The sequence below is a fragment of the Tarenaya hassleriana genome, unplaced genomic scaffold (genome assembly GCF_000463585.1).
Source record: "Tarenaya hassleriana unplaced genomic scaffold, ASM46358v1 Cleome25, whole genome shotgun sequence".
In the NCBI taxonomy this organism is placed as follows: domain Eukaryota; kingdom Viridiplantae; phylum Streptophyta; class Magnoliopsida; order Brassicales; family Cleomaceae; genus Tarenaya; species Tarenaya hassleriana.
In genome coordinates this window covers 428,155-451,206 of record NW_010965775.1, presented here as the reverse complement: position 1 = coordinate 451,206, position 23,052 = coordinate 428,155, and the positions used below count along the sequence as shown (strand labels likewise).

Genomic DNA, 23,052 nt, shown 5'->3' with positions numbered 1-23,052 from the left:
GAAAATAGATAACCAAAAAACTAACCCATCCACTTCAAAAAGAAACCAAAAAGAAGGTTGTACGGTCATATCTATGTACCCCCCGCCCAATCAAATTTGACTATCAATTTTCAAAACCGATTATATATATATATATATATATATATATATATATATGTACACACTTACGTGAAGGAGCAAAAACGAAAATAATAATAATAATAAAAGAAGCATAAAGTAAAGTGGACGGTGTATTAGTGCCAAATACAAAGGCAGGCGTAGATATGTTTTGCTGTTTTTCCGTTCAAAATATTAAAACCATCGTAAATTTCCAAATTCAGACAACAACGAAAATGACAAGAAGTTTTGGATTTATTATCCATGTTATGTGAATATGTTGCAAAGAAATGTCCAAAGTTATTTACCTCTCTGACCAAAGTTATTTAGACCAACCATCAATTACGCAAACACATCTATGTACATGCACATCTTACTTCCACATTACATCCATTTGTCTATATTCATATTGAATTCCACGGGGGTGTTTAGGTACATATATATAAATTGTAGAAAGTTCCACGTACAAATAGTACAAATTGTTTAATGCAAACTATGTAAGTAACCCATAGTTCTTATGCATATTTTACAATAAAAGAGATTTATGAAACCCAAAATTTGATGGTCTAGTGATAAAAAAAATATATATAAAATATGTTTTTATTCTAAATTCGAATAATGTTTAGATAAATAAAAATCTATATGTGACAAGGGTTAGTTTTGGTTTTATCGTCATATTGACCCATTCTTAGAGCCCAAAGATTTTTGTGCAGAGAATGATATGATTTATTTAGTGATCATTCGTAGACGTCATCATCTAGAGTTTCATTTCATCATCGTTCAGTGTCTTTTTTTTTTCGTAGAACGGTGACTCATACCACATTTGAATTGCACGTGTCCATTTTGGTGGGTGGTGGTTGTAAAATCTTGCACGTTTTTCTTATTTGGTAAATAAAGGTTGATTTTTCTGCTAATAGATACAGTACAAGCACACAGATTAAAGTTTGGGAATCCGGAGAGAGAGAGAGATGAGCCTTTCGTGTTTTAATTTATTTTTGTTTATATGATTTTTTCAAACATATCGATAATGAATTAACATATGATAAAATATTTTGGGAAAAAAAATGATGCGATAGGTGAAATGTACGCCGCAGAAAAGGCGTTATCCTAATGATGCATTTAACTTATTTTATCCATTCAGTCTCTACAAAGCCTAATCTATTAGCCGCCTTGTAACAGTCACAACACACATTTTATACATAAAATAAAAAAAAAATTATAATATTAAAAACGGTCGCATATTCATTCAACTACAAAAGTTGATATACTTCAAATTTTTATTTGTATCGTTAAAGTTTACAAGGTTCTTTACTTTATTAATGTTTGAGTTACTGAATTCAAAGTAGTTTAAATTTAAAAAAAATAATTTTATGGAATAAAAATTTTGATTTTTTTTATAAAAAATTTAATTGAATTCAATTAATTGAATAAATATCCACTGTCCAAACCTTATATTAGTTTTACAAATATAGAAAACCATAACTCCTTGATCGTTTTGACCGCAAACCACTGAAAATTATAAATTTTAGTTTTGGATATTCCGATTGAGGGTTAATAACTAATTAGTTGTGATTAGGGTCACAAATTATGTTGCGTATATATATATATATATATTCGTCTGTCGCGATGCAATTCCATCTGGTTTTGTCGGGAAGTTAACACAAAACCAAAATATTGAAGAACAGAACAGCAAGTGTATTTATTGTTTAAAAAAACATATGTTTTAATTCCGAAAATGTACAGGTTGTAACGCCGGGTCCGCATGTTGGGATGAGGGGCAATTTCGTCATTCCTAAGGACTTCTCCCCCAAAGCGAGACGTGGACTTCTGTGATCCCACCGATCTTCACGCTATTTCATTTTTTTTCCCTTTCATTATATAACATATTTATTTTCACTTTTTTTTTAATAAAGATTTCGTATTTATGCTTACAGCATTGAAATTAATATTCCACCTATCAGTGTATTATAGCGCCTCCGAATTATTGAATATATAGTTCAATGATTGCATAGGCCAAACAGACTTAGGATCGCCAATAAAATATATAACTGTGTCAATCATCTACTGATATATCATATATTATATAAATTTATTAGTATAGTACTAAAATTCAATATATATTTTATGCTTAGAGCTTAATTATTTTATCCCTTTAGCATCACTATAGAAAACTTTGTCATATTATACGTCAATTCTATATGAATCCGCACTTATGGTTAACTGATTTATCACAGGTTCAGCAGATAAGTTGTGTATTTGATTATAAAATCCATAAATGTCAGCATCGATGCTACACACACACATAAATACATATAACCATGTCGTAGGGTTGCAACACACATACATATATATATATATATATATACACCCTACGTACACACATGCATGCTTACATATAGGTAAGATGAAATTTACGATCAGAAATCAGATACATGCACTTAGTGAGGTCAGAGTCATTATTAAGTTTTGAGCCAATTAACCCAATCAGTGGGAGGTTATAGGGCTGAGCACAAATATCCGAAAATCAGGTATCCGTCGGATATCCGTCTCACGAATACCCGATTTTAAGGTACTCGTAATTTTTAAATACAAATCCAAATCCTAGTTTTTCAATATCCGTGAATCCGAATCCAAATTCGGATAATAGAATTTTTAAAATCGGATACCCGCGGATACCCGACTATTATGATTATAAATAATTATATCTTATATTTATATAACATTTTTATAAAGTATAATTATTTTAGATTAAATAATATCATTTTTTTAATATTAATTCAAAAAAATTAAATTTATTATTATTTATCTCTTATTATCTATTCTGTCTCATATATTTTATCATAATTCATCAATTTTTATAAATATATCTTCATTTTTTGAAAATTTTATATATGGATATTATTGTTTTTCTTAAATAAGTTCGGATCCGGATACCCGCGAATACCCGACCATTATTCCGGATATCCGTACTCCCCGGATACTCGTAAAAACCAAATCCCGGATACAAATCTTATAGTAAAATACCCGAGCCTTCCGAATCCAAATCCAAATCTCTCGATTTTTCCGAGTATCCGACCCGTGTCCACCCCTAGAAGGTTATACAAAGCATGCATGTATACTTTTTCTTTAACGGTGGGAATCAACAACAATCATTCGTGGACGCGGTGATAAATCATTCGCCTTCACATAATGATTTACAAATCACATGGAACAGATAAACTACTTAAAGAATAACAGACTCGTTGAAAGTTAGAATCGAATCCATGAACCCTTGAAAAATCATGGATTTTAATCATTGCACGAGACTCCGAAAGACCATGTATGTATACTTAACCATCCTCTTTTAAAAAAATATTCGCATGAGATTTATTGATTTTTAACTCGTGATATATATATATATATATATATATATATGTTCATTAAATAACAAAAAGAAAATGATTTTAAAACTTCCATTAAAATTTTGGAATTTCTATTTACTTTTATAGTATTGGGGAATGGCCCTACCAAAAAACAGGGAGAAAAAAATGGTCAACCACTAAGTTTTATAGATTTTCTAGATGCACTGAACATTCATCTTAGGAACATAGTTGACCCTTTGGCTACCATTCACTATCTTTACAATAAACAAAAATAAAATAAAATAATTTCCAACAAGCAATGATTACCCCATTCTTTAAAAAAAAAAGGATATAAACGACATTCATCCTGTTGCATTCCATAAAAAAAAATCCCGTACTAAATTGTTGACCATATTAAGAAATTTGTCATATTTTCTTACCCTTAAATTTTTTGTTTGGAAAAGGGTGTTTGTTGCATCTTAACAATTTGCAACAAATCTAAATAGATCCTTTTTATAATATATCAAGATATGATATTTATAATTTTGGAGATCTAATACTCCTAAAGAGAGGGTAATATAAACCCACAAAACAATAAAAATATCGACTGATTAAATATAATGTTGCTTAGTATCTTCGTGCAACTTGAATGCTCTTGTTCATTGTAAAAAAATATTAGAATTTGTATACATAATTTCTAGAAATCAAATAAAAAATCGGTGATCAATGATATATATAAAATCTACCGTGGAAAAAAAATAAAGTACTAAAGAACTGCATATTTCATTTGGAATAGTGGATTTGTATTAATTTAATTACCCTTAGATCTTAACCACTTGGTTTTATCAGAAAAATACAACACCTTAAAGGATAATTGGTGGGGGCTGCTTTGTCTAAAACGCCATAAAAGTGGAAGATATTGGGATTTCCTCTTTTTATCCAAATGTATTTATATATTTATTTATTTATTCTGCTTTAAATTTTTTAATTAGGAAATTATTATCGATCTTTTTAAATTTGTCATCAATTCCTCTGAATTATTTTTCCCTTGAATTTTCAAAAGGGGAAAATATTTATGTCGGAATGTTTATACTTCGACCGGATCATTGCTAAAACATTTTCATTAAACGTATGAATTGTGTTACATAAAATATTAGAACATCCTTACAAAATCCTTCTCATCTCTGTGTGTTTTGCTCATGATTTTTGTAATACATGGACATTATTGATCAAAATAAAGAGTATCTTAAAAATAAATAAAAGTTTACTAACATTTGAGATTCAATAGATTGTAATCTAAATTTTTTTGTTCTTCTAGAAGATGCAGTTAGGTAAAAAAACTTGATAAATCTATATCTTATAAAAAAAACAGATCGTAACCTAAGTCACTCAGTTATCAATTATCGATGATGATTGAATGTGTTTTCTTCAAATTAAAATGCTGAAAATAAATAATAATAATAATAATGATGATGATGATAACAACAACAACAATAATAACAATAATAATAATAATAATCAACCTCTTGAAATGTGATATATATATATTTATCAATGTCTGTATATTGGAGATTCGAATTTAAAATTCTTGTACAAATGTTCACAATTCATTAAAAAAATATGACTTGAATGAGTAACACCATTCTGGAATTTTCCTTATTTTACTAAGCATGACACATTCTATTGCGTCAAATGTTTTATTCCACGCTGCTTTTATAATGCCATCTTTTCAATTCCTAATAACCACTAATTAAATAAGAACCTTATTCCAAAGCTTACAATTTTTTTCTCTTATTTCAACCATAGACAAATAATCAGTGACACAGAGAGAACGAATGTGAATATATAATATTAAATATTATCTCACATTATTCCATCTATTTTTAAATTATTCATCATCATCGTCATCGTCATATATTTGAATCTCATTTCTTCGCTAACACAAATAATAATTGATATAATAATTGGGCCTTCAAATGCATTTTGAGACATGTTTTAGTTTGACGAAATTAATAATGACACGATCTCATTGTTTGCAAGGACCGTGTAATAATTGAAGCTTGAAATTCTCACATTATGACAGCAAAAAGGGGGTGAAAATGCTTTGGTTATTGATAGGGGTGGCCAATTCGGGTTTCGGTTCGGGTTCGGTTCGGTTATATTCGGATTCGGTTATTTCGGTTATAGAAAAACTATGACCATTCGGTTTTTATATAAATTTCGGTTCGGTTCGGTTCGGTTATTTTTGGTTTGGGTTCAGTAAAAAGTTTGCTTTTTCAAAGAAATTGTCGGTTATTCTCTCGGTTTTTTCGGTTATTTTTTATTCGGTTCGGTTCGGTTTCGGTTTCGGTTTTTCGGGTTTAAGGAAATCATAACCGTTCGGTTTTGATGTCGGGTTCGGTTCGGATACGGTTATGTCTTATTCGGTTCGGTTCGGTCCGGTTATTCGGTTAATAACCGAAATGGCCACCCCTAGTTATTGAAATGAACTTGTAGAACCCTTCCAATATTAACAAATTTTGAATATTTACATTTTTCTCATATAGGTTTTAACCTATGTTGTAATGAAGTTCAAATAGCGCGTGCACACACATGCATATACATATATACATGTATATATATATATATATATATATATATATATATAATTTCATAGCGTTGAAACTGTTCAATGAAAAGGAAAGAGAGCTCAAACACAGAGTCCCTTCAAACCTTTCCAAATGTGTCATTAGGGACAGGCCATCTGTCCCTTCTTGTAATCTTCCGACCGAACACCCATCGTCCTCCTCGTCCGAATTTTCCTACCTCTCTTTATACATCAAAATATCTTTCTTCTTTTATTACCGTCCATAATTCTTTGGGTGAAAATAAAATAAAAAACTATTTATAATTCATTTATTAGCAGATACAAACATGGAGTCCTGATCCAACATATATTTGGGGCAATATTCATGCAATAGAAAATATTGTGAGGAAAACATATAGTTTTATTTACTAGGAATCGTGAAGCTGTGTCTATTAGACTATAGTGTAGTCCACATTTGCAAATCTATAACACTACCGTATCATTTAACACATAAGAAGAATTTCAACCAAGAATCAACGCAAGCATAGAGAATCTTTTTTTAAACCCTCAATCACATATATTCACCATTCAGGCAAATTTTGAATACAGGAATCTAATGGAAGGTCTGAGTGGCATTCTCTTTCGTTTAGAAAGCAGCAAAATTGAATAAAATAAAATCTATATATATACACATATATATATTGAGATCACAACGAGAGAGGTGTATTTTTAAAATATGCAAAATTAAAAAAAAACATTTAAACAATATGACAAAATGGTAATGATGTAGCCAACCAGCCAAGTTCATGAATCCAACCACTGGTCCGGCCCCCTATATAAACCCATCTCCACGATATGGCCTCCTCCACAACACCAATAGATATATATCCAAATTAACATATACATATAATTCGAAAAATTATAATTATAATAAACATGCCTTCTTCTTCAGTAACAGAGGTATCGAAATGCATGGTCTACCCGGACAAGAAGTCCGGCTTGGCCGACCTCCGCCTGTCGGTTTCCGACATCCCCATGCTCTCTTGCCACTATATCCAGAAGGGCGTGCTCCTCACGCGCCACCCTTTCTCCTCCTTCACCGACCTCCTCTCCTCCCTCCGCCGCTCCCTCTCCGCCGCCCTCTCCGCCTTCCCTCCCCTCGCTGGCCGCCTCTCCACCGCCCCCTCCGGCCACCTCTTCATCTCCTGCAACGACGCCGGCGTCGAGTTCGTCGCCGCCTCGGCTGCGCACGTCACCATCTCCGCCGTCATCTCCCCTGACGACGACGTCCCGATCGTCGTCCGTGAGTTCTTCGTCTACGACCGCCTTGTCAGCTACAACGGCCACAGCAAACCCCTGGCCGCCGTCCAGGTGACGGAGCTCGCTGACGGCGTCTTCGTCGGTTGCACTGTCAATCACGCCGTCACCGACGGGACCTCCTTCTGGCACTTCTTCAACACATTCGCCGACCTCACAAGCGGCACCTGCAAGATCAAGCACTTGCCGGAATTCTCCCGCGACACCGTCTTCGACTCTCCCGCCGTTCTCCATTTCCCTCCGGGAGGTCCGCGTGTCACCTTCGCCGCCGACGAGCCTCTCCGGGAGAGGATTTTCCATTTCAGCAGGGGAGCCATCTCGAAGCTCAAGCAGAGAGCAAACAACAGCAGCAGCAACGGTTTGTTGACGCCGTTGGTGGCGGAAACGGCCGTTAAGGAAGAGATCCTGGGAAAGCAAAGCAACGACGGATGGAAATGTAACGGTAACGGAGAGAGTAACGGAAAGATAAGTCAGTGGAAAGCGGGTGCGAATAAGACAAATAGCGATCGGACGGATGAGATTTCGTCTTTCCAATCTCTGAGCGCGCAGCTATGGAGGTCGGTGACCCGCGCCAGGAAGCTCGATCCGGCGAAAACGACGACGTTTCGGATGGCCGTAAACTGCAGACACAGGCTCGAGCCGAGGATGGATCCGTACTACTTCGGGAACGCGATTCAGAGCATACCAACGACGGCGTTGGCCGGCGATCTGCTGGATCACGATCTCCGGTGGTCGGCGAGTCTACTGCATAAGAACGTGGTGGCTCACGACGACGCAACGGTCCGGCGGGGGATCGCAGCGTGGGAGAGCAATCCGAGGGTTTTCCCGCTCGGGAACCCCGATGGCGCTTCGATCACGATGGGGAGCTCGCCGAGGTTTCCAATGTACGACAACGATTTTGGATGGGGGAGGCCGTTGGCGGTGCGAAGCGGAGGAGCCAATAAGTTCGACGGGAAGATCTCGGCGTTTCCCTGCCGCGAAGGGAACGGAGGCGTGGATCTGGAGGTGGTTCTCTCGCCGGAAACCATGGCGGGGATCCAGAACGATCCCGAGTTTATGCAGTACGTATCTCAAGTCAGTAACGGTTGCTGAAACGATGCCGTTTTGGGCTCCTCTTATTTTTCTTGGAATCGTGTTCTCTTCCTCTCGTTGGTCGGGAGACAAATATCTAAATGAACGGTGATTAATTTGGACGGTTGGGATTTGAGGGTTCGTGATATCGATTTAAACGACGACGTTTTGTCGTCTTTACATTAAACCGACCAGTCTATCTACTTCCCCGTACGTCAATGTATAAAAATTTCATGTGATTAAGAATCAAGTTGGGTGTTCTATCCCCGATCATGAACATTTAAAACTCTACTAAGCATAATATTATTCTCGGAACCAAACAACAATTTCCATTTTTTTAATAATAATAATAATATTAGTATTTGAGAAAATAAATATAGTTGGGTCGGGTGTGTCACCTGAAACGGGAGAAGTGGGGACTATTTAAAGCACATGGGGGAACATTATATGGGCCCACTTATTAATGGGCCGTGTTTTCTTTTGGATCAGCGTCAGCTCTCACAGGCCCTTCTCTCTCTATCGTGTCGTCCATTGATCCTCTTGATAGGCTTAACGCCAACTGGCAAATGCTGACTAGGACCGCATGTATGTATGATCTGCTTCTGAAATGATCTATATTGAATTAATTATTTTCTATTTGTAAAATATCCATATAATTAAAGGCATGACAAAGACAAAGGAGCATATGAAGGCACTTGAGTTAACATGCAAATATATTATGTTATTATAATTCAGGATTTATTTATGAAATGTTTTGTTGGTCCATTTCATGAAAGCCCATATGTTTTGTGAAGTTTTAGTAGACAAATTTTCGAACACGGGCCGAACTTAACAACCCAAATAAAATTACCGAACTTGTTGTCCCAAAATTATATGAAATAGCCCAAACAAAATACTACATGCACTTAATAAGTATATACCATATAGACTAAACTAATACCTGGGTTGGTGAGAAAAAAAAAAGGAGATATTATCATGATTTAAGGATAGAAAAAAACCATAATATTATGCACGCAACACAGTTTCTAAATTAAATAACCATTTTGATATGAATATGCAAGGTTATTGTAAAACTTCCGATGATCAAATACTGAATACACAAAATTTAGTATAAAGATTTGGTTTGAAAAAACAAAACAAAGATTTCAAATATGGTTTCAGATTCCTTTTTTTTTCTGTTTTTTTTTACATTTTTTGACAGATTTGTTTACTCTTTTACAACAAATTTAAATTTAAATAGTCAACTTCCTATAAATTAGATTTTTATAGGAAAATTTGAGAATAGAAGATTCGTTTAAAGAGAGAAAAGTGATGAGATCAGAAATGGTGAGGGAAAAAGGTTGGTAAGAAAAAAAAGAGAGAGCAAGAAAGGGAATTTTGAGTTTCTACTGTCTTCCCAATATTTCACACGCCAAGACAAAACACTTTCGCAAACTCGTACATATTCTTTTTCCATATTATACACACACACGCAGATGTGACTATATGTTTTTAGACTAATTTATTACAATTCTTTTTATTGGAAAATCATATTTACATGACAAGGTACTTTTGAATTTTCAAACGATTTTTTCAGGATTTAATTGAATCAGAATACATATCGAATATCATGTATATAATTTTTGAATTGTAGGTCGTGATATAAATTTTGAGTATTTGTGCTCGATAATTCCCAATCGATACGTTTTTAGTATAACAAATATTCATATTAAATACAATTCAAAACAAATAATATTATATATATATAATACGGGCATTGTTACGAACCCTAAATTTTACCATTTCTTCTAATTTTGCCCCACCTTTTATTCTTCCTCAGCACTCCGCTCCCATAAATACTCTTTGGAACCTCCCACGTATCATTTGTGCTCTCTCTCTCTCTCTCTCTCTCTCTCTCTCTCTCTCTCTCATACACGAGAGGAGAACCATATGCACGTTTCCACTTCACTTACAAACACAATTGCACACTTCAATATGTCAAGAAAAGCATGCAAAGGCGTGAGCTTTAGTGCCGACCCAGAAGCCACCGACGAACCAGTCTTCCGGAAACACGGTGGATTCGGCTCTTCACGACAAGACCGAAGAAGGGTCGTTGTCGGAATTCTGAATTTCGGCCTCAGAAGGTCGCCGGCGAGAAGGTTTCTCAGACGGCTCGAAGCCAGAGTAGCCAAAACGCTGCGATTTATATCCCAAGGGAGGGCGAAAACGTCGCCGTCTTGCTCTTCTAGGAAGGTACCCTCGTCCCCTTTGCCGTGTTCTTCATCAATTTACCTGAAAAGGTCGAGGTCTCTGGCTGAATCAGAGTCTCACCGTGCTGAAGCCATTGAAGACTGCATCGAGTTCTTGAACTCTTGTTCTTCTGTGCCGAGATCGAACTCGGTCTCCACATTCAGAGGGGCCGACTACATCAAAGAGGAACATCATGGGATATCCCCACCCCACCCTGTTTCTTTTTGTTCATCCTTTTGACCCTTTAAACTCATTGTCTGGTTTCACGATAAAAAAATAGATATGTTTTAAATGTGTAGCTCTATGAAGCTTAAGAAAAAGGTAAGTTTGTTCAGAGCTCATATAGACAACGTATGTATGCATGATGAGATTCCAAAAACAAAAGAAATCGAGATCAAATTCCTGTAATAATATGAATCAGAAAATCACATTCTCAATACAGGATAGCAAAGATTTTGCTAGATTCATAATTAAATCCATAAACTTTACAAGAAATTGATAACAAAATTGGTGTGTATTTATACGATATTTTCTCTAAACTGGGCCTACGCTCTGGCACGACACGAGCCGTCTGCACCTTTCGGGTGGGAGCGGTCAGAATCATCGTCGGAGGGATCCAGGCAAGCCAAAAAGGGAATGTTACGCTTACACCTTTGTTGGGTCCTTGAAGCCATCCATGGCATTACTGCAATCTGCCGAAACCGTTTGAAATGGTTTAGATACGAAACAGGGTTTCGAGAGAGCAACAAAATGGTTTCAGATGCAAAAGCATGTGGTGAAGCAATACATATGCATCAGCATGACGGGTCTAAACAGAAAGCTGATTCCTTTTCTTGCCATAATGAGTAACAAATAATGGGCATTTCACAAAAACTTTTTTTTTGGTGGAGAGTAGGTTGAGAAATAAGAGCAGTTGGCCTCAAGTGTCAGCAGTCGGTTAACTCGTTGAAAAATGACATTGTGTAAAGACGAGATATGCTTTCTTGAAGCCCGAAAGTACATTACTTGTTAAAGATTCATGCATTTTTGAGGTAAAACTAGGAACCACCATTGTGATCTCGACAAATTCACGAGAACAAATGCAATCCAAAATTCGCGGAATGAGAAAAACTGGAGACTTACAGAGATCACTTCCACCTGAAGGACTTCTGAGTTGCGGTCATTCACCAATCTCAATCAGCCCCATATCTTCCGGTGTTGAACTTAACCAGACCAACCGGTGGTTCAGGACATTAAAACATGAAGCAATCTTCAAAAGGGGTTCATGATCTCAGTAGAGGATTGCCCAAAAAGATGGGGAGATTTTCTCCAGAACCCAACAGCTAGTTCACACTTCAGACATTTTTCCAACATATCATTCAACATCTTTCCTGACAAACAAACAACTTGTTCCCCGGACAGTGAATCCACGTACGCCTTCAGACTAGTAAAAGAAGAGGTCCATGTACGTCTGGTAGATATTAACGTCTTTCCACATTCTGATTCCCAGTATGTTTTCCCGGGAAACAAACACTCCATGAACACCACTAGCAGCAGTTGAAAGAGCTTCCACGCACCTCACCTCCCTCCATGGTTCCATCGGAAACAAGCAGCTCGTCCCCCACTCAAATTCTAAAAAAAAACTAAACTTTAATCAGCTGAAACAACGCCTGAGCAACTAGAACTTTCCCAGACTTCAATCCCCTCCACATTTTCTCGGGAAACAAACAACCTATCACCACCGCCTTCGATTTTGGCTATCACCCCTCTCTTTGAATCCTCTTCCTTGTCCACGAAGTTTCTTCTGTAACTCTCACTGCGCATTGGATCAGCGTCTCTTTTCTCATGTATCCTCGACCAAACCTCTAACTCTCCACCTCTGCCAACGAACACCTGCTTCCTGTAACAATGTACGATGCTGTATCCGCCGTCGCGAGCTTTCCACGCGCCGGGATTATCGTCTGACATATATACCCATGGATCTTCCCCTAATTTACGAAGGTCTGCCATCCCGAGGTCTCCTGACCTGAAACATACCTTGAAGATGAGCGAGTCGTCTACGTCGATGTCCACGTCAGCTAAGGAATCTCCGAGCTTGCTGCTTCGTCCGGTGCCTGGCTCGCTCGTCTCCCAGAACACGCCCCCGGACCTCGGGTCCCAGATCCGGATGTAGCCGGAGCACCCGAAGGCACCGCGTTGAACGGCGGATCCGACAAGAAGACCTCTCTCTGGTAGCCACCACAGTTTCTCCGGCACGGAGAACTTCGCGGAGCTACCGTTTTGCCGGCCGATGACGGTGGAGACCCCAAGCGTGGATTTGTCGATCTGGAGCACGCCGTTCTCTCTGTGACGGCAATCGAAGGAAGCAAACACCCCTGAGTCCGTCTGGGCGATGGCCGCAACGTGAGCCTTGTATATCCTCGGATCATCCGAATCCGTCCAGTGCGTAGATCCGACGCATCGGCCTCCCGAGAGGTCATAGAAGTGAAGCCCCGCGACTGTTCCAGATCCAACGGCCGCCGTCTCGGGCCAGACGCGGCAGATCGAAGTGATATCGTCCAGATGCGTACGGACAGTTCCAGTGTGGGATAGGTTCCAGTCGTAGACCGAGATATTGCCGCCGTGAGCGATCCACAAAGAGGTATCGCTGGCAGCAGCGGTGAAAGCGGACGGGACTCCTTCAACGGCCGGCGTTACGGTGGCGGCGAGGGAAGCATCGATACCTAGCAGCGTCGGGGGCGACATCGCCGACCGTAGACGGGACTCGACGCCGTAGTAAAGGGCTTCGTCGAGGAGCTCTTGCTTGGAGAAGGCGGTGGCGTAGGCGGCGGGAAGCTTTCCCGTACGGAGGAGAGAGAGGACGACGGAGAAAATCTCCGGGTCACGGTCTATGAACACGGGGCTCGAGCCATGGCCGATTCGGGACAAGAGAGCAGCGAGGAGAGAATCCGAGCACTGAGATCGGATCGTCGATGCAGTGGTCTCGAAGATCTGGCCACCGACGTTGAGCTTCACGCGCTCGCCGGGATCGGAGAATCTGTTCTCCATGAGCAGCAGACGGGGATCGCTGATTTTCTCCGCCGAACCGATATGAGCTTAGCCGATTGTTGTCATCAGTGCCATTGGGCTGTGAAAGATAACGAGACGGCTTCTGATGTCATGATGACGCGATGACAATAATGGGCCTAAGATCAATTAATTTTACTTCGTTTATATGGGCTTAAAGGCCCATTTGTTAACATTTTAACTACACATGAAATGGGCCTATGTTCAGTTGCCCAAGGAATCGTCACGTGATCAGCGAGCTGGTTCACGTCTTGTCACGTGCCCGATGTCAACACATCATCACAGCCCATTTGCCAAAAAGAAGGGAATAAGAAAGCCCATTATTAGAATGAATATTGTAGGCCCATTAAAACCCAAATCATAGTCGTCAACTAAATTCTTGATAAATCCACACCGTTTTGGGCCATAAAAGATATCCGTAAAGAGTTGTATATTTATTTTGACTTTGGGCCAATCCCTCTCACGAAGCCCCAAATTTTGAACGAATTCCTTTGCCAGAGGCTAGGCTATGGCGGTTCTCCTACCTCGGCTTCTTGTTTTCTTCCCCAACGGATCTTTCGTCACTCGTAGGTTGTCTTCTTCTATTGTTCTGGTCTGGTTTGGTTATTTACGTTTCGAATGTGTGTCAGATGCAATTGCCGCAGTTGACGATGGTTTCATCGACGATCTTCTTCCGGTGAAGCGGATTCCTCTTGCGCGAATGTGATGCTAAATCGCCTCCCAGCTGCCGAAGCTTCCGTCGTTGAGCAAGAATGGTCGGCGCGAAATATTCAGGTGATTTATTTTTTTCTAAATTTTCATGCGATTCCTCTCGCAAGAATGATTCGTTGTTGTTAACTTAAATGGTGCCAATTGGGTAAGGATGATGATGGGGGATTACGGTTGCTATTTTTGGAGGACGATTCAAGTTAAGAAAACTAGGGTTCATGTGTTTGTAGTCGTAAAAACTTCTGAATTCTGTGATTTTTACATGTCAGGAGCGCGGACAGAACGAGGTTCTCGTTCCTATTGACGCGTTATCTACACTGGAATTAACGAACAGACGAACAATTCTATGATACACAGAAGAAGGTGGAAAAAGAAAGCCCCTGTTGGGTAGACAGACTCTCTTCTTTCTTCACCTGTTCACATCCTTACAAATGATACAGTGGTCTGAAACCAATCCTCTAATGGCGCTACCTTCTTCCATCTCCAGTTTCTTGCTAAACTTGTTCCATAAATGCAGGCCATAGCTTTTCTTTTGCATCTGAAGAAGCTTGGACTCCACCCACTTGGAGTCCTTCTCAGTCTTTGGCACCTTGAAGAACTTCTCTATCTCAATCCAGTTAACCGGATAGAATGCTGGAGGCGGCAGGACGGTGAAGTTATATCCCGTTGTTCCTTCTACTGCTCGAGCCACTCGGGATACCAAGTATGGTCCATTATGGCCCCATATGTTTCCGTTGAAGGTCAGTGCGAATTCTTCTATGAGTTTGAGTAGGAGAGGATGATTCTTATCGAATATAAGAACTGCGTTGTTCAATCTGGTCCAGTTTCTCGATGAAGGAGCGAGGGTCTGTGCCCCGATCACGTTCCTAAGCCCTTTAAAGCTTTTCAGGACGATCATATCTGTGTCCAGGTAAACACCTCCATATCTGTATAGAGCTGCGAGTCTCAGTAAATTTGACAGATTCTGAGCTAAGGAGACCTTCCCAGGATCACGTTTGCCGGCCTCTATCTCCTTGAGCCATGATTCGCCGTCAGTGTCCTTGAGAAGAAAGGGCAAGTCAGGGGTGACCGCAAGAACTTTGTAACCCTGGTCAAGAACCGGTTTCAAGATCTCGAAACCCTGGGGAGAATCCATGGTTGCAGATAGGATCATCAAACACCCACGTGGATGAGATTTGAAAACGCTTTCAACGGCCAAGAGCTCTCTCCTGCCGAAGAACTCTGCAGGTGATATCCATGTCATGATGAAGTGGACCTCGCACCCATCACTGATAAAATTATTTACCCGCCTGTCGAATTCCTCTGGCACGTTGTTCTTCCTGAAAATCTCAATCACCTGAAAGCGCTCGTTTATTGTGATGTTCAGGTTATGGGAAGGAAGCGTCGCTTGTGCCTGCTGCTTGCTCGGATACATGTCCCCGTTCTCCTTCTCTGAACTCAGAGGTAAGTATGGAACAACTCTCTTGATTTCTATCTTCACCTCCGAGAAATCTTTTGACTGAATCGATAAATTAGACACCATAGTGATCGTAAAGACGATCAAAGCTATAACAGTGAAAATAAAAGCAATGAAGAGGGATGATTCCGAGCGTTTTAGCCGCCGGTGGTCAAACATGGTCGAGATGTTCTTCTCTGTGTCATGATCCATGATGCTTGAAACTAGAAACTATGGTTGATTGAAAAAAAACAACCAAAAAAATAGAGGAAAGAATAAGAATTCTGGTATTGAGTTGCTCGTTTTGATTATAATTATTCATACGTCTGACCGTGTTCTCGTGGCCGTCTTGGTTTGAAAAGTCCCAAGGCGGCCAGCGACCGGTGAACACGACATCCGCTGATGTTATGTTATAGTTGATGGAGTCCATACGCTCATATGCTTTCTTTAGTTGTCAAATCTTGATTTTATCCTTTGTTTTTTTTTTCTATTTTTATTTAGCTAGAAATCTCATGCTAATACACGAATTTGTAAAAAAATCTCTAATAAATATACAAATTTCAAAACTTTTCAGGTAAATATATTAAATTTTCCTAATTCATATATTAAATCATGAATCTTTTTAAAAACAATGAAATTGAATCGTGAACTTTTAAAAGATTTCCAAAAACCATCATAATAATTAATAAATTTTGGTACTAATATGTGATTTTTCCTTATTTAATTATATGAGTTTTTGACTTGATCGTTGGTTTTCTACGGATTGCTATTGGAGATATTTCTGTCCATTGGTTGGTAGCGTTTTTTAAATCACCTTTGAATATTTTATGGAAATTGGTAGTAATAACTCTGTCTAGATCCTGAATTTTTTTATTTTGAATACGCATGTTTTAATTTTTTATTTTTAAAAGTTTTAAATCAATTTTTTTTTTTTTATACTTTGTTTTCGTATGTGTGGAGACATCTGAATGTTTTTTCAATTTGTTCATGGAAGGTTGTTACGGGTTCTTCTCCAAGGCTGAACTTGATTTTGTTTATGAAATTATCGGAAATGGTATTCACTTGACTAGAATCCAAACAGGAAAATGATTTCTTTTGTTTTATGGTAGGTCGTTGTCTTGTTTGCTAGTTGAATATTCATTTTATGAATAATAAATTCGCCGTGTTTGTTGGATTTTCATAGTTGACTATTCAATTTAATATTTGACTTCATGGGTCCTTGGTTTTGTTCTATTAAAATTCTTTTAGTAATTTACGCAGGCGACTGGCGACTCAGTCTCGTCGGGGAGGTGAAGAAGCCGCTCAAAAGGAGAGCATTGCTTTCATGGAAAGGTATGACATTTTCACAGAATCCAAGTGTTTTTCAAAAAAGAAAAGAAAGTTTAAAATACGGCCCATGGGCTTTCACAAAAGGGCCCATTGGGCAGATGAATGATTTGTGCCTTGTGGTTCAAGTCAATGTTGCCAAATGGGCCCATTGGACATATATCTGGCCCATGGGCTTGCACACCTCGATGCTTTGTTAATAACTGAACAATTACACCCATTTGAACAAATAATCGATCCAAATATAAAAAACATAAAAGATAAATATTTTCTTAAATCTGAAAAAATAAAATCTAAATTCAAACGAACCAAAAATTAATTGAAAACACCGAATTCTTTAAACAAGAAATATTTTAAATAAAAATTTAAAATCTAATCGGTTCTGTATAAGAAATTATATTTTTTCTAAAATTAAAATAATCGAAGAATCGGAACCAATAAGCCATCCGATGCTCTCGTGTCATCGTGAAAATTTTGAATTATTGTACATGGTGGATTTTACTAATTTTTTATTTTTTTATTCCTAATTTTCTCAGGCTCAAATCGAGGAGAAAGAAAAGAAAAAGGTATTTTAATAATATGAATTATTATCACCATACGGTAGGAGCGGAGCTAGAGACACACCTGATCCGATGATTTAGTTACAATCACATGTGCTAACTTCGGGGATCCAACGGTTTAAGTTAATGCTGTGACGACCGACTTGTCACTCTAGAGGACCCCGATGACGAACTTGACCCCGTTTCCTGCTCAAGAAAATAAATGCAAGTCCCCTCTCTCTCTCGTGCCCGCCCTCTCTCTCTCTCTATAGTGTTTTAGAAGATGATTGGAGCCCTAACATCATCTTCTCCGACGAAGATCATTTTCGAAGATTGTCCTAGGGGCCTTTCCCGTTGTGGAACGGAAATTTTCTGTTTGGCTCCCAGGAAAACGTCTAACGTCAATTTCATGCGGTTTCATTCTGCTCAGACCAGGATTCTGAAGCCGCTTCATTCGTCCTTTTCCTCCAAGGTCTCGCAGGTATCGCTTTTCTTCTGTATTTTCTTTGGTCTTCGGACGACGTTTTCTCTTCTGGTATTCTCTGTGGATTCTCTATGTTCTTCCGTTCGTGTGTTTCCTTGCGATTATATTCTCTACTTCAACGGAGATCAAAATTTTATTCCTGTCTAGGTTTTCATGGCGATTTCTTTTACTTTTGCTCTATTATTGTAATTTCTGATCGATTTCATCCCGACATCGCAAGTCTTGAACCTTAGCCCTAAACGATCTAAGCTTCATTGATGTTCCTCATTTCAGAGAGTTCTTTCACGTCTATTGTACATGTACACGTACGTGCCTGTTATACATACACCATATCCCACATATCTCCTTAATAACACATAGCGTTTCATTTCCTTCGATGTCCATGTTGTAGGTAGATATAAGTGCTGTTGAAACTCAAACGCAGGAACAATGTAAGTTCTTTCTGTTGTCTTCGTAACTTCCAATTGGATGGTCGAACTCTCTGTCCATTGTCGACACTAACGATTGGAGGTGCCTGTGATCCTTTGGAAGAAACTCCATTGATTGATATCTGCAAAAATTTCTGGTGTCCAGACTTCATCATTTTATAAATATTTTATCACAAACACAATTTTCGTGAATTCTTTTTTATGGTTCATACTCTAAGTCACATGTACAAAATGACAAAACCCAAGTTGTGTAGATGAGATCACAGACCGGGGGACCATCAATATCAAACACTCGAGGCGGAAAAAATAGCCTAACGGATTAAATCGAGATGTGACCGAGCAAATTGCCACTGCATGAAAGCAAAGTCTTAGTTATAGTTATAAAAGACAAGCATATAGATAGCACAGTACAAAATACAGAACATACCATTCCCCACACCACGAAAGGAAATCCGCCCAACGAATATAAGATCGAGGCCAGAAAGACGGGGTGCAAAATGTAAGTGCTTCGAAGAAACTGATAGAAGGGCTGCTTCTCCAGGTCACCCACATTACTAGGCCCTCCACACTTGAACCCATTGACAAGTAAAACGATTTCGGTTATGATCAGATCATACAAATCCATATTAAGATCCAAGAACCAAAAAAAATCTGAAGTAGAGGGGTCGAAATGGCGAGAAAAGGCGTACCCTTTCAGCTACTGAATCTGTGTCAAACAACCAACTCATGTGGCTGAACCAAAAGCCTTCAATGGGGCTATGAGGGTCTCTCTCTGAATCACAGAACTGATGATGGTACCTATGTGTGCTCACCCAATCTATAGGGTTCCCCTGAAACAATTTTCACAATTTGATCATTGTACATTTCCATGGAAAGCAGTAAAGATTCCACCTTGAATGCAGAAACACCAATATAAACATTATGCAGTGAAATCCAATACAATTTCTATCCATTTTGGATGAGGTTGAAGAACAAAAAACTTGGTGGATGAACAAACCTAAAGAGTGTGCGTTTGGAGAACACTTCTTTATCTTGGGTGATGATCCCGTGTTTGGCCTTTGGGACCCTGAAAATGCTATACCCCTGAATTGGTCTGATGGACATGTTTGGACTGTTGATCTGGTACGTGGTAACGTGGGCTTTGCAATCTCTTGCCCTTGTCATCTATCAGCATGCCCTGCGCCAAGAATATATATGCATATGACCTGAGTGGATAATATACTTAAATCTGAATGCTGGATGCATGTGGCGTGCTTATAGAGGATTCTGTGTGCAATGATGTGCCTATGAAAGCTATGCATGTATGTGCTTCTTCACGTGTCTTCTGAATTATATTTAAGCCTTAGCTTTTTGTGGAGGGAATTTCTGATTGATCGCTTTGTGTTCTCTTTGTATGTAGGATCTGCCTGTTGGAAAATCGATCGAATTCAAGTTCATACTAAAAGGAAAGACTGGAATAATCTTGTGGCAACCTGGTCAAAATCGGGTTTTTGAAACTTTGGAAACTAGCAATACAATTACGATCTGTGAAGACTGGGAAAATGCCGATCTCCAAAGCATATTTGAGGAAGAACTGGTACCGGTTAACCGGGAAGGGCAGGAGTCATCAGCTGGCAACTTGGACATGCCTGTAGTTGCTGAAAATGTGCCGTCTGCACAGTCAAAAGAAAAGGTAGAGCTTACTACGGATAATATTATAGAAGAAAAGGAAGCTGAAGTGCTTGGTAATGGCATAGAAGAAAATCCTGCGGAAATAGTTGCAGAGAATATAGGATACATAAAGGATGATTCTGACGCAGGATTCAGTTCTTCGGATGCCCAAAATGAGAGGAAAATGGATGATGCTAACGAATCGATGATGATTGCTGATGAAAGTGAAACAGAAGTAGTCATGGTTACGGAGGAGGAATGTCCAGTTTTGGTTCCAGGCTTGACACCTGTGCCGTCATTTGAAAAGGAGGAAGATGTGACCAGTGGGGGAGACGAGGAGGCTAATGATGCATCAGGGGGAGAGGTTGTCGTTAACAAAGTTGAAACAGACATTTCAACGGAGGTAATAATAACTTGATAAGCTTTGCTGTTTCATTTTCATGAAGTTCTGCAAAACTTGTGTTTAGGTAAATTCCGCTGCTAGGCTCATTTGAAATCATCTTATAGAGGAGATAAATACTTTTTGATGTTTCCTAGACCTCTTGTGGCTTTTTTTTTTTTTTAATTTTCAAAACAAGAGTGGTTCAGGTGTTGATTACGATGATTCTTGCTTAGCAATACCTATATTATTATTATTATTACTGTTGTATGTTTGACGAAAGGATAGTAATTGGCAGATTATAGAGACGAGACGACAGACCAAAGGGGAAGAAAGAGAGGAAGAAGGGAAAGGAGGGGTAGTAGAAATCAAGAGTCATAGAGAGGCAAAGGAGGAGGAGGAGGAAGAGATGAGGCATGATGTGATGGAGAAGGACATCCTGTGGGGACGCCGAACTCTGCAAAAGCTTCTTAACAGTTTCCGACTTCTCTAACCACCACTTTTACCACGGGACAAGGGAAGTCCGCACTGTCTTGGCCGGGTACGCTGTTATCCTCCATCTTGTGCTCATTTTTTACTATTGTGTGGGGTACTAGTGGCTCTTAGATGAGTCCAGTTTTTTAGGCGTATTGTGTTTGTTGTGTATAATATTATATTATAATAAGGTAGGTAGAGATATATTTTGGGGAACCCCAAGCATCAGCGGATCTTCAAAGCTCTCCGTGATTTTGTTGTTTGTTTTTTGTCAATAAATGGCGATTCCAAGTTTTCTGTTTTAGGCCAAGTATTTAAATTTAGGTCCCTTTTTTTAGTCAAATAAGCATATATATACATTTATTTATTTTTTTGATGAAAGCATATACATTTATTATTAAGCCAACGCCGTACGTCAGGGGGAGACTTCCATTGGTAAATTTTATAATTTTCGTTAGCTTCGAGAAAAATATTAAAAGTTTAGTCAAGGACAGTCACAGTCACATTCATTTGTTTGTGACGTCTAACCTGATTCCCGTGCCTAATTGTATTTTAATTATTTTGTTTTAACACGCACTGCTGCTCTGTGTGTGTGTGTGTGTGTGAATCACAGTAAGATACGTGTATTTTTGCTATAATAAAAACGAAAGAGTGCGCACGAATTTGGAAATTTGCACCATAACGATCTTTAACAAACTACAACGAAAGAGAGCTCGCTTGCAATGTTTGTACAAATTTTGTTGGAGGTGAAGAATACAGGGTTTACTGATTTTTAGGGAAAAAATAGCACCATATAAGTTCAGCTGACTTGTTCGTCGTGATTTTTTTTATACGAATACTGAATTACGTGAATATTTAAATTCGAAAACAGGTTGAAATTACTGCCAAACATTGTTGATCCAAAGAGTGAAATAAGTGACTGTTATTCATGATTATATATAAAACCTTAACGAATATTTTTTTCTCTCTGAGAAAACTAATAAGGAATAATTAGGATGTTATGTTAATCCATATATATTGATTATGCTGTAGTTAGTATTAGTATAATCTTTTTCATCGGAATGTGTACTTTCCAATAGTATATTTTAAAAATAAGTTCAAAACAAAAAGGGAAAAGGTAAAGATCATAATAAAAAATAAAAACGAAATAATAAACAAAGGAAGCGCTGTCCTCACGCGCCTCTTAACCCCAAAAAACGGAAAAACACCCAAATTGCCGGACTATAGTCCAGGGATTTTGAGGCGGTGGTGTTCACGCGCTATATGTGCGCGTGGGCGTGAGATGCATAATCCTTGGTTCTAATGAATCGCACCGACATTAAGTGGGTATCTCGGTGTGACATCTTTAGTGGTCCCAACGTAATTTCAAGAGCGCATTTTCAAGAATTTAAGCAGAAAATGAGCTATGTAATTAAATGATGCGATTTCTCAATTGCGGGCAACTATGTTCTGAGGAAACCAAGTTTCTATCTTTCGATATTTTCCTCTTTCAAGATATGAACTTCTAAACCCTAATTGGAACTATGTATAACGAAAAACAAAAGTGAGGCAAATCATATATACTTTACAAATAGGAAGCTCGTTAGAACACGACAATCAAAGGCAGATCTTTTTACCCTGAACTTGAAGCCGTCCGTCCGATTAGGATCCTACTGATTTCTTCATCAAACATCACACAAATCGTTCCTTTTTTTTATTATTAGTTAATTCGGTCCAGAGATACCCGCCGCCACGATTTCGTTCAAGGAAAGAAATAGCAGTATAGTTTCAGGGGATAGAGATGTGGCCTAACCTCTTTTGACGACAACAGAGGTCGTGTTAGGATTATTATAACATCCCCCCATATCTGTTGTATCTCGGAACAAAAGGCCTGCCTTGTCATGTTCCTTTTTCTTTCTTTTTCCCCCCTCTTGTTCAAGACTCCTTTCCCTTTGGTTATTCTTTTTCTTCAGCGAAAAATAGAG

General features: G+C 38.6%; 5 protein-coding genes and 1 long non-coding RNA gene across 6 annotated transcripts; 3 read left to right on the top strand and 3 right to left on the bottom strand.

Moving 5' to 3' along the window:
* Window positions 1–6,752: 6,752 nt before the first annotated feature.
* LOC104816215 (uncharacterized acetyltransferase At3g50280) lies at window positions 6,753–8,670 on the top strand. Its single transcript, XM_010544924.2, has one exon. It carries the CDS (start codon window positions 6,940–6,942, stop codon window positions 8,410–8,412), a length of 1,473 nt encoding a protein of 490 aa, XP_010543226.1. The 5' UTR covers window positions 6,753–6,939; the 3' UTR covers window positions 8,413–8,670.
* Window positions 8,671–10,207: 1,537 nt separating this feature from the next.
* LOC104816214 lies at window positions 10,208–10,961 on the top strand. The gene has a single exon (XM_010544923.2). The coding sequence runs from the start codon at window positions 10,321–10,323 to the stop codon at window positions 10,858–10,860; it is 540 nt and encodes a 179-aa protein (XP_010543225.1). The 5' UTR covers window positions 10,208–10,320; the 3' UTR covers window positions 10,861–10,961.
* Window positions 10,962–11,010: 49 nt separating this feature from the next.
* On the bottom strand, window positions 11,011–13,714 carry LOC104816213 (BTB/POZ domain-containing protein At3g09030). Its single transcript, XM_010544922.1, has 2 exons — window positions 11,743–13,714; window positions 11,011–11,312 (listed from the first exon to the last, which is right to left on the bottom strand). The coding sequence occupies exon 1, from the start codon at window positions 13,645–13,647 to the stop codon at window positions 12,250–12,252; it is 1,398 nt and encodes a 465-aa protein (XP_010543224.1). The 5' UTR covers window positions 13,648–13,714; the 3' UTR covers window positions 11,011–11,312; window positions 11,743–12,249.
* An 884-nt stretch (window positions 13,715–14,598) lies between these two features.
* Window positions 14,599–16,280, bottom strand: LOC104816211 (lactosylceramide 4-alpha-galactosyltransferase). Its single transcript, XM_010544920.2, has one exon. It carries the CDS (start codon window positions 16,019–16,021, stop codon window positions 14,783–14,785), a length of 1,239 nt encoding a protein of 412 aa, XP_010543222.1. The 5' UTR covers window positions 16,022–16,280; the 3' UTR covers window positions 14,599–14,782.
* LOC104816652 lies at window positions 15,510–21,392 on the top strand. The gene is made up of 7 exons (XM_010545582.2): window positions 15,510–15,600; window positions 15,740–15,816; window positions 17,069–17,140; window positions 17,671–18,154; window positions 19,549–19,707; window positions 19,985–20,638; window positions 20,913–21,392. Exons 4-7 carry the CDS (start codon window positions 17,957–17,959, stop codon window positions 21,105–21,107), a joined length of 1,206 nt encoding a protein of 401 aa, XP_010543884.1. The 5' UTR covers window positions 15,510–15,600; window positions 15,740–15,816; window positions 17,069–17,140; window positions 17,671–17,956; the 3' UTR covers window positions 21,108–21,392.
* Window positions 18,764–19,440, bottom strand: LOC104816212. The gene is made up of 3 exons (XR_772262.2): window positions 19,275–19,440; window positions 19,013–19,153; window positions 18,764–18,935 (listed from the first exon to the last, which is right to left on the bottom strand). It is a non-coding gene; the product is annotated as an uncharacterized LOC104816212 (long non-coding RNA).
* Window positions 21,393–23,052: the final 1,660 nt, after the last annotated feature.

Bases quoted from the DNA above. Each gene is read 5' to 3' on its own strand.
- LOC104816214 (XM_010544923.2), top strand. From the start codon at position 10,321: ATGCACGTTTCCACTTCACTTACAAACACAATTGCACACTTCAATATG.
- LOC104816211 (XM_010544920.2), bottom strand. From the start codon at position 16,021: ATGGATCATGACACAGAGAAGAACATCTCGACCATGTTTGACCACCGG.
- LOC104816652 (XM_010545582.2), top strand. From the start codon at position 17,957: ATGATTGGAGCCCTAACATCATCTTCTCCGACGAAGATCATTTTCGAA. The intron at 19,708-19,984 runs GTACGTGGTAAC...CTTTGTATGTAG, and splicing joins ATGTTTGGACTGTTGATCTG to GATCTGCCTGTTGGAAAATC. The intron at 20,639-20,912 runs GTAATAATAACT...AGTAATTGGCAG, and splicing joins AAACAGACATTTCAACGGAG to ATTATAGAGACGAGACGACA.
- LOC104816215 (XM_010544924.2), top strand. From the start codon at position 6,940: ATGCCTTCTTCTTCAGTAACAGAGGTATCGAAATGCATGGTCTACCCG.
- LOC104816213 (XM_010544922.1), bottom strand. From the start codon at position 13,647: ATGGAGAACAGATTCTCCGATCCCGGCGAGCGCGTGAAGCTCAACGTC.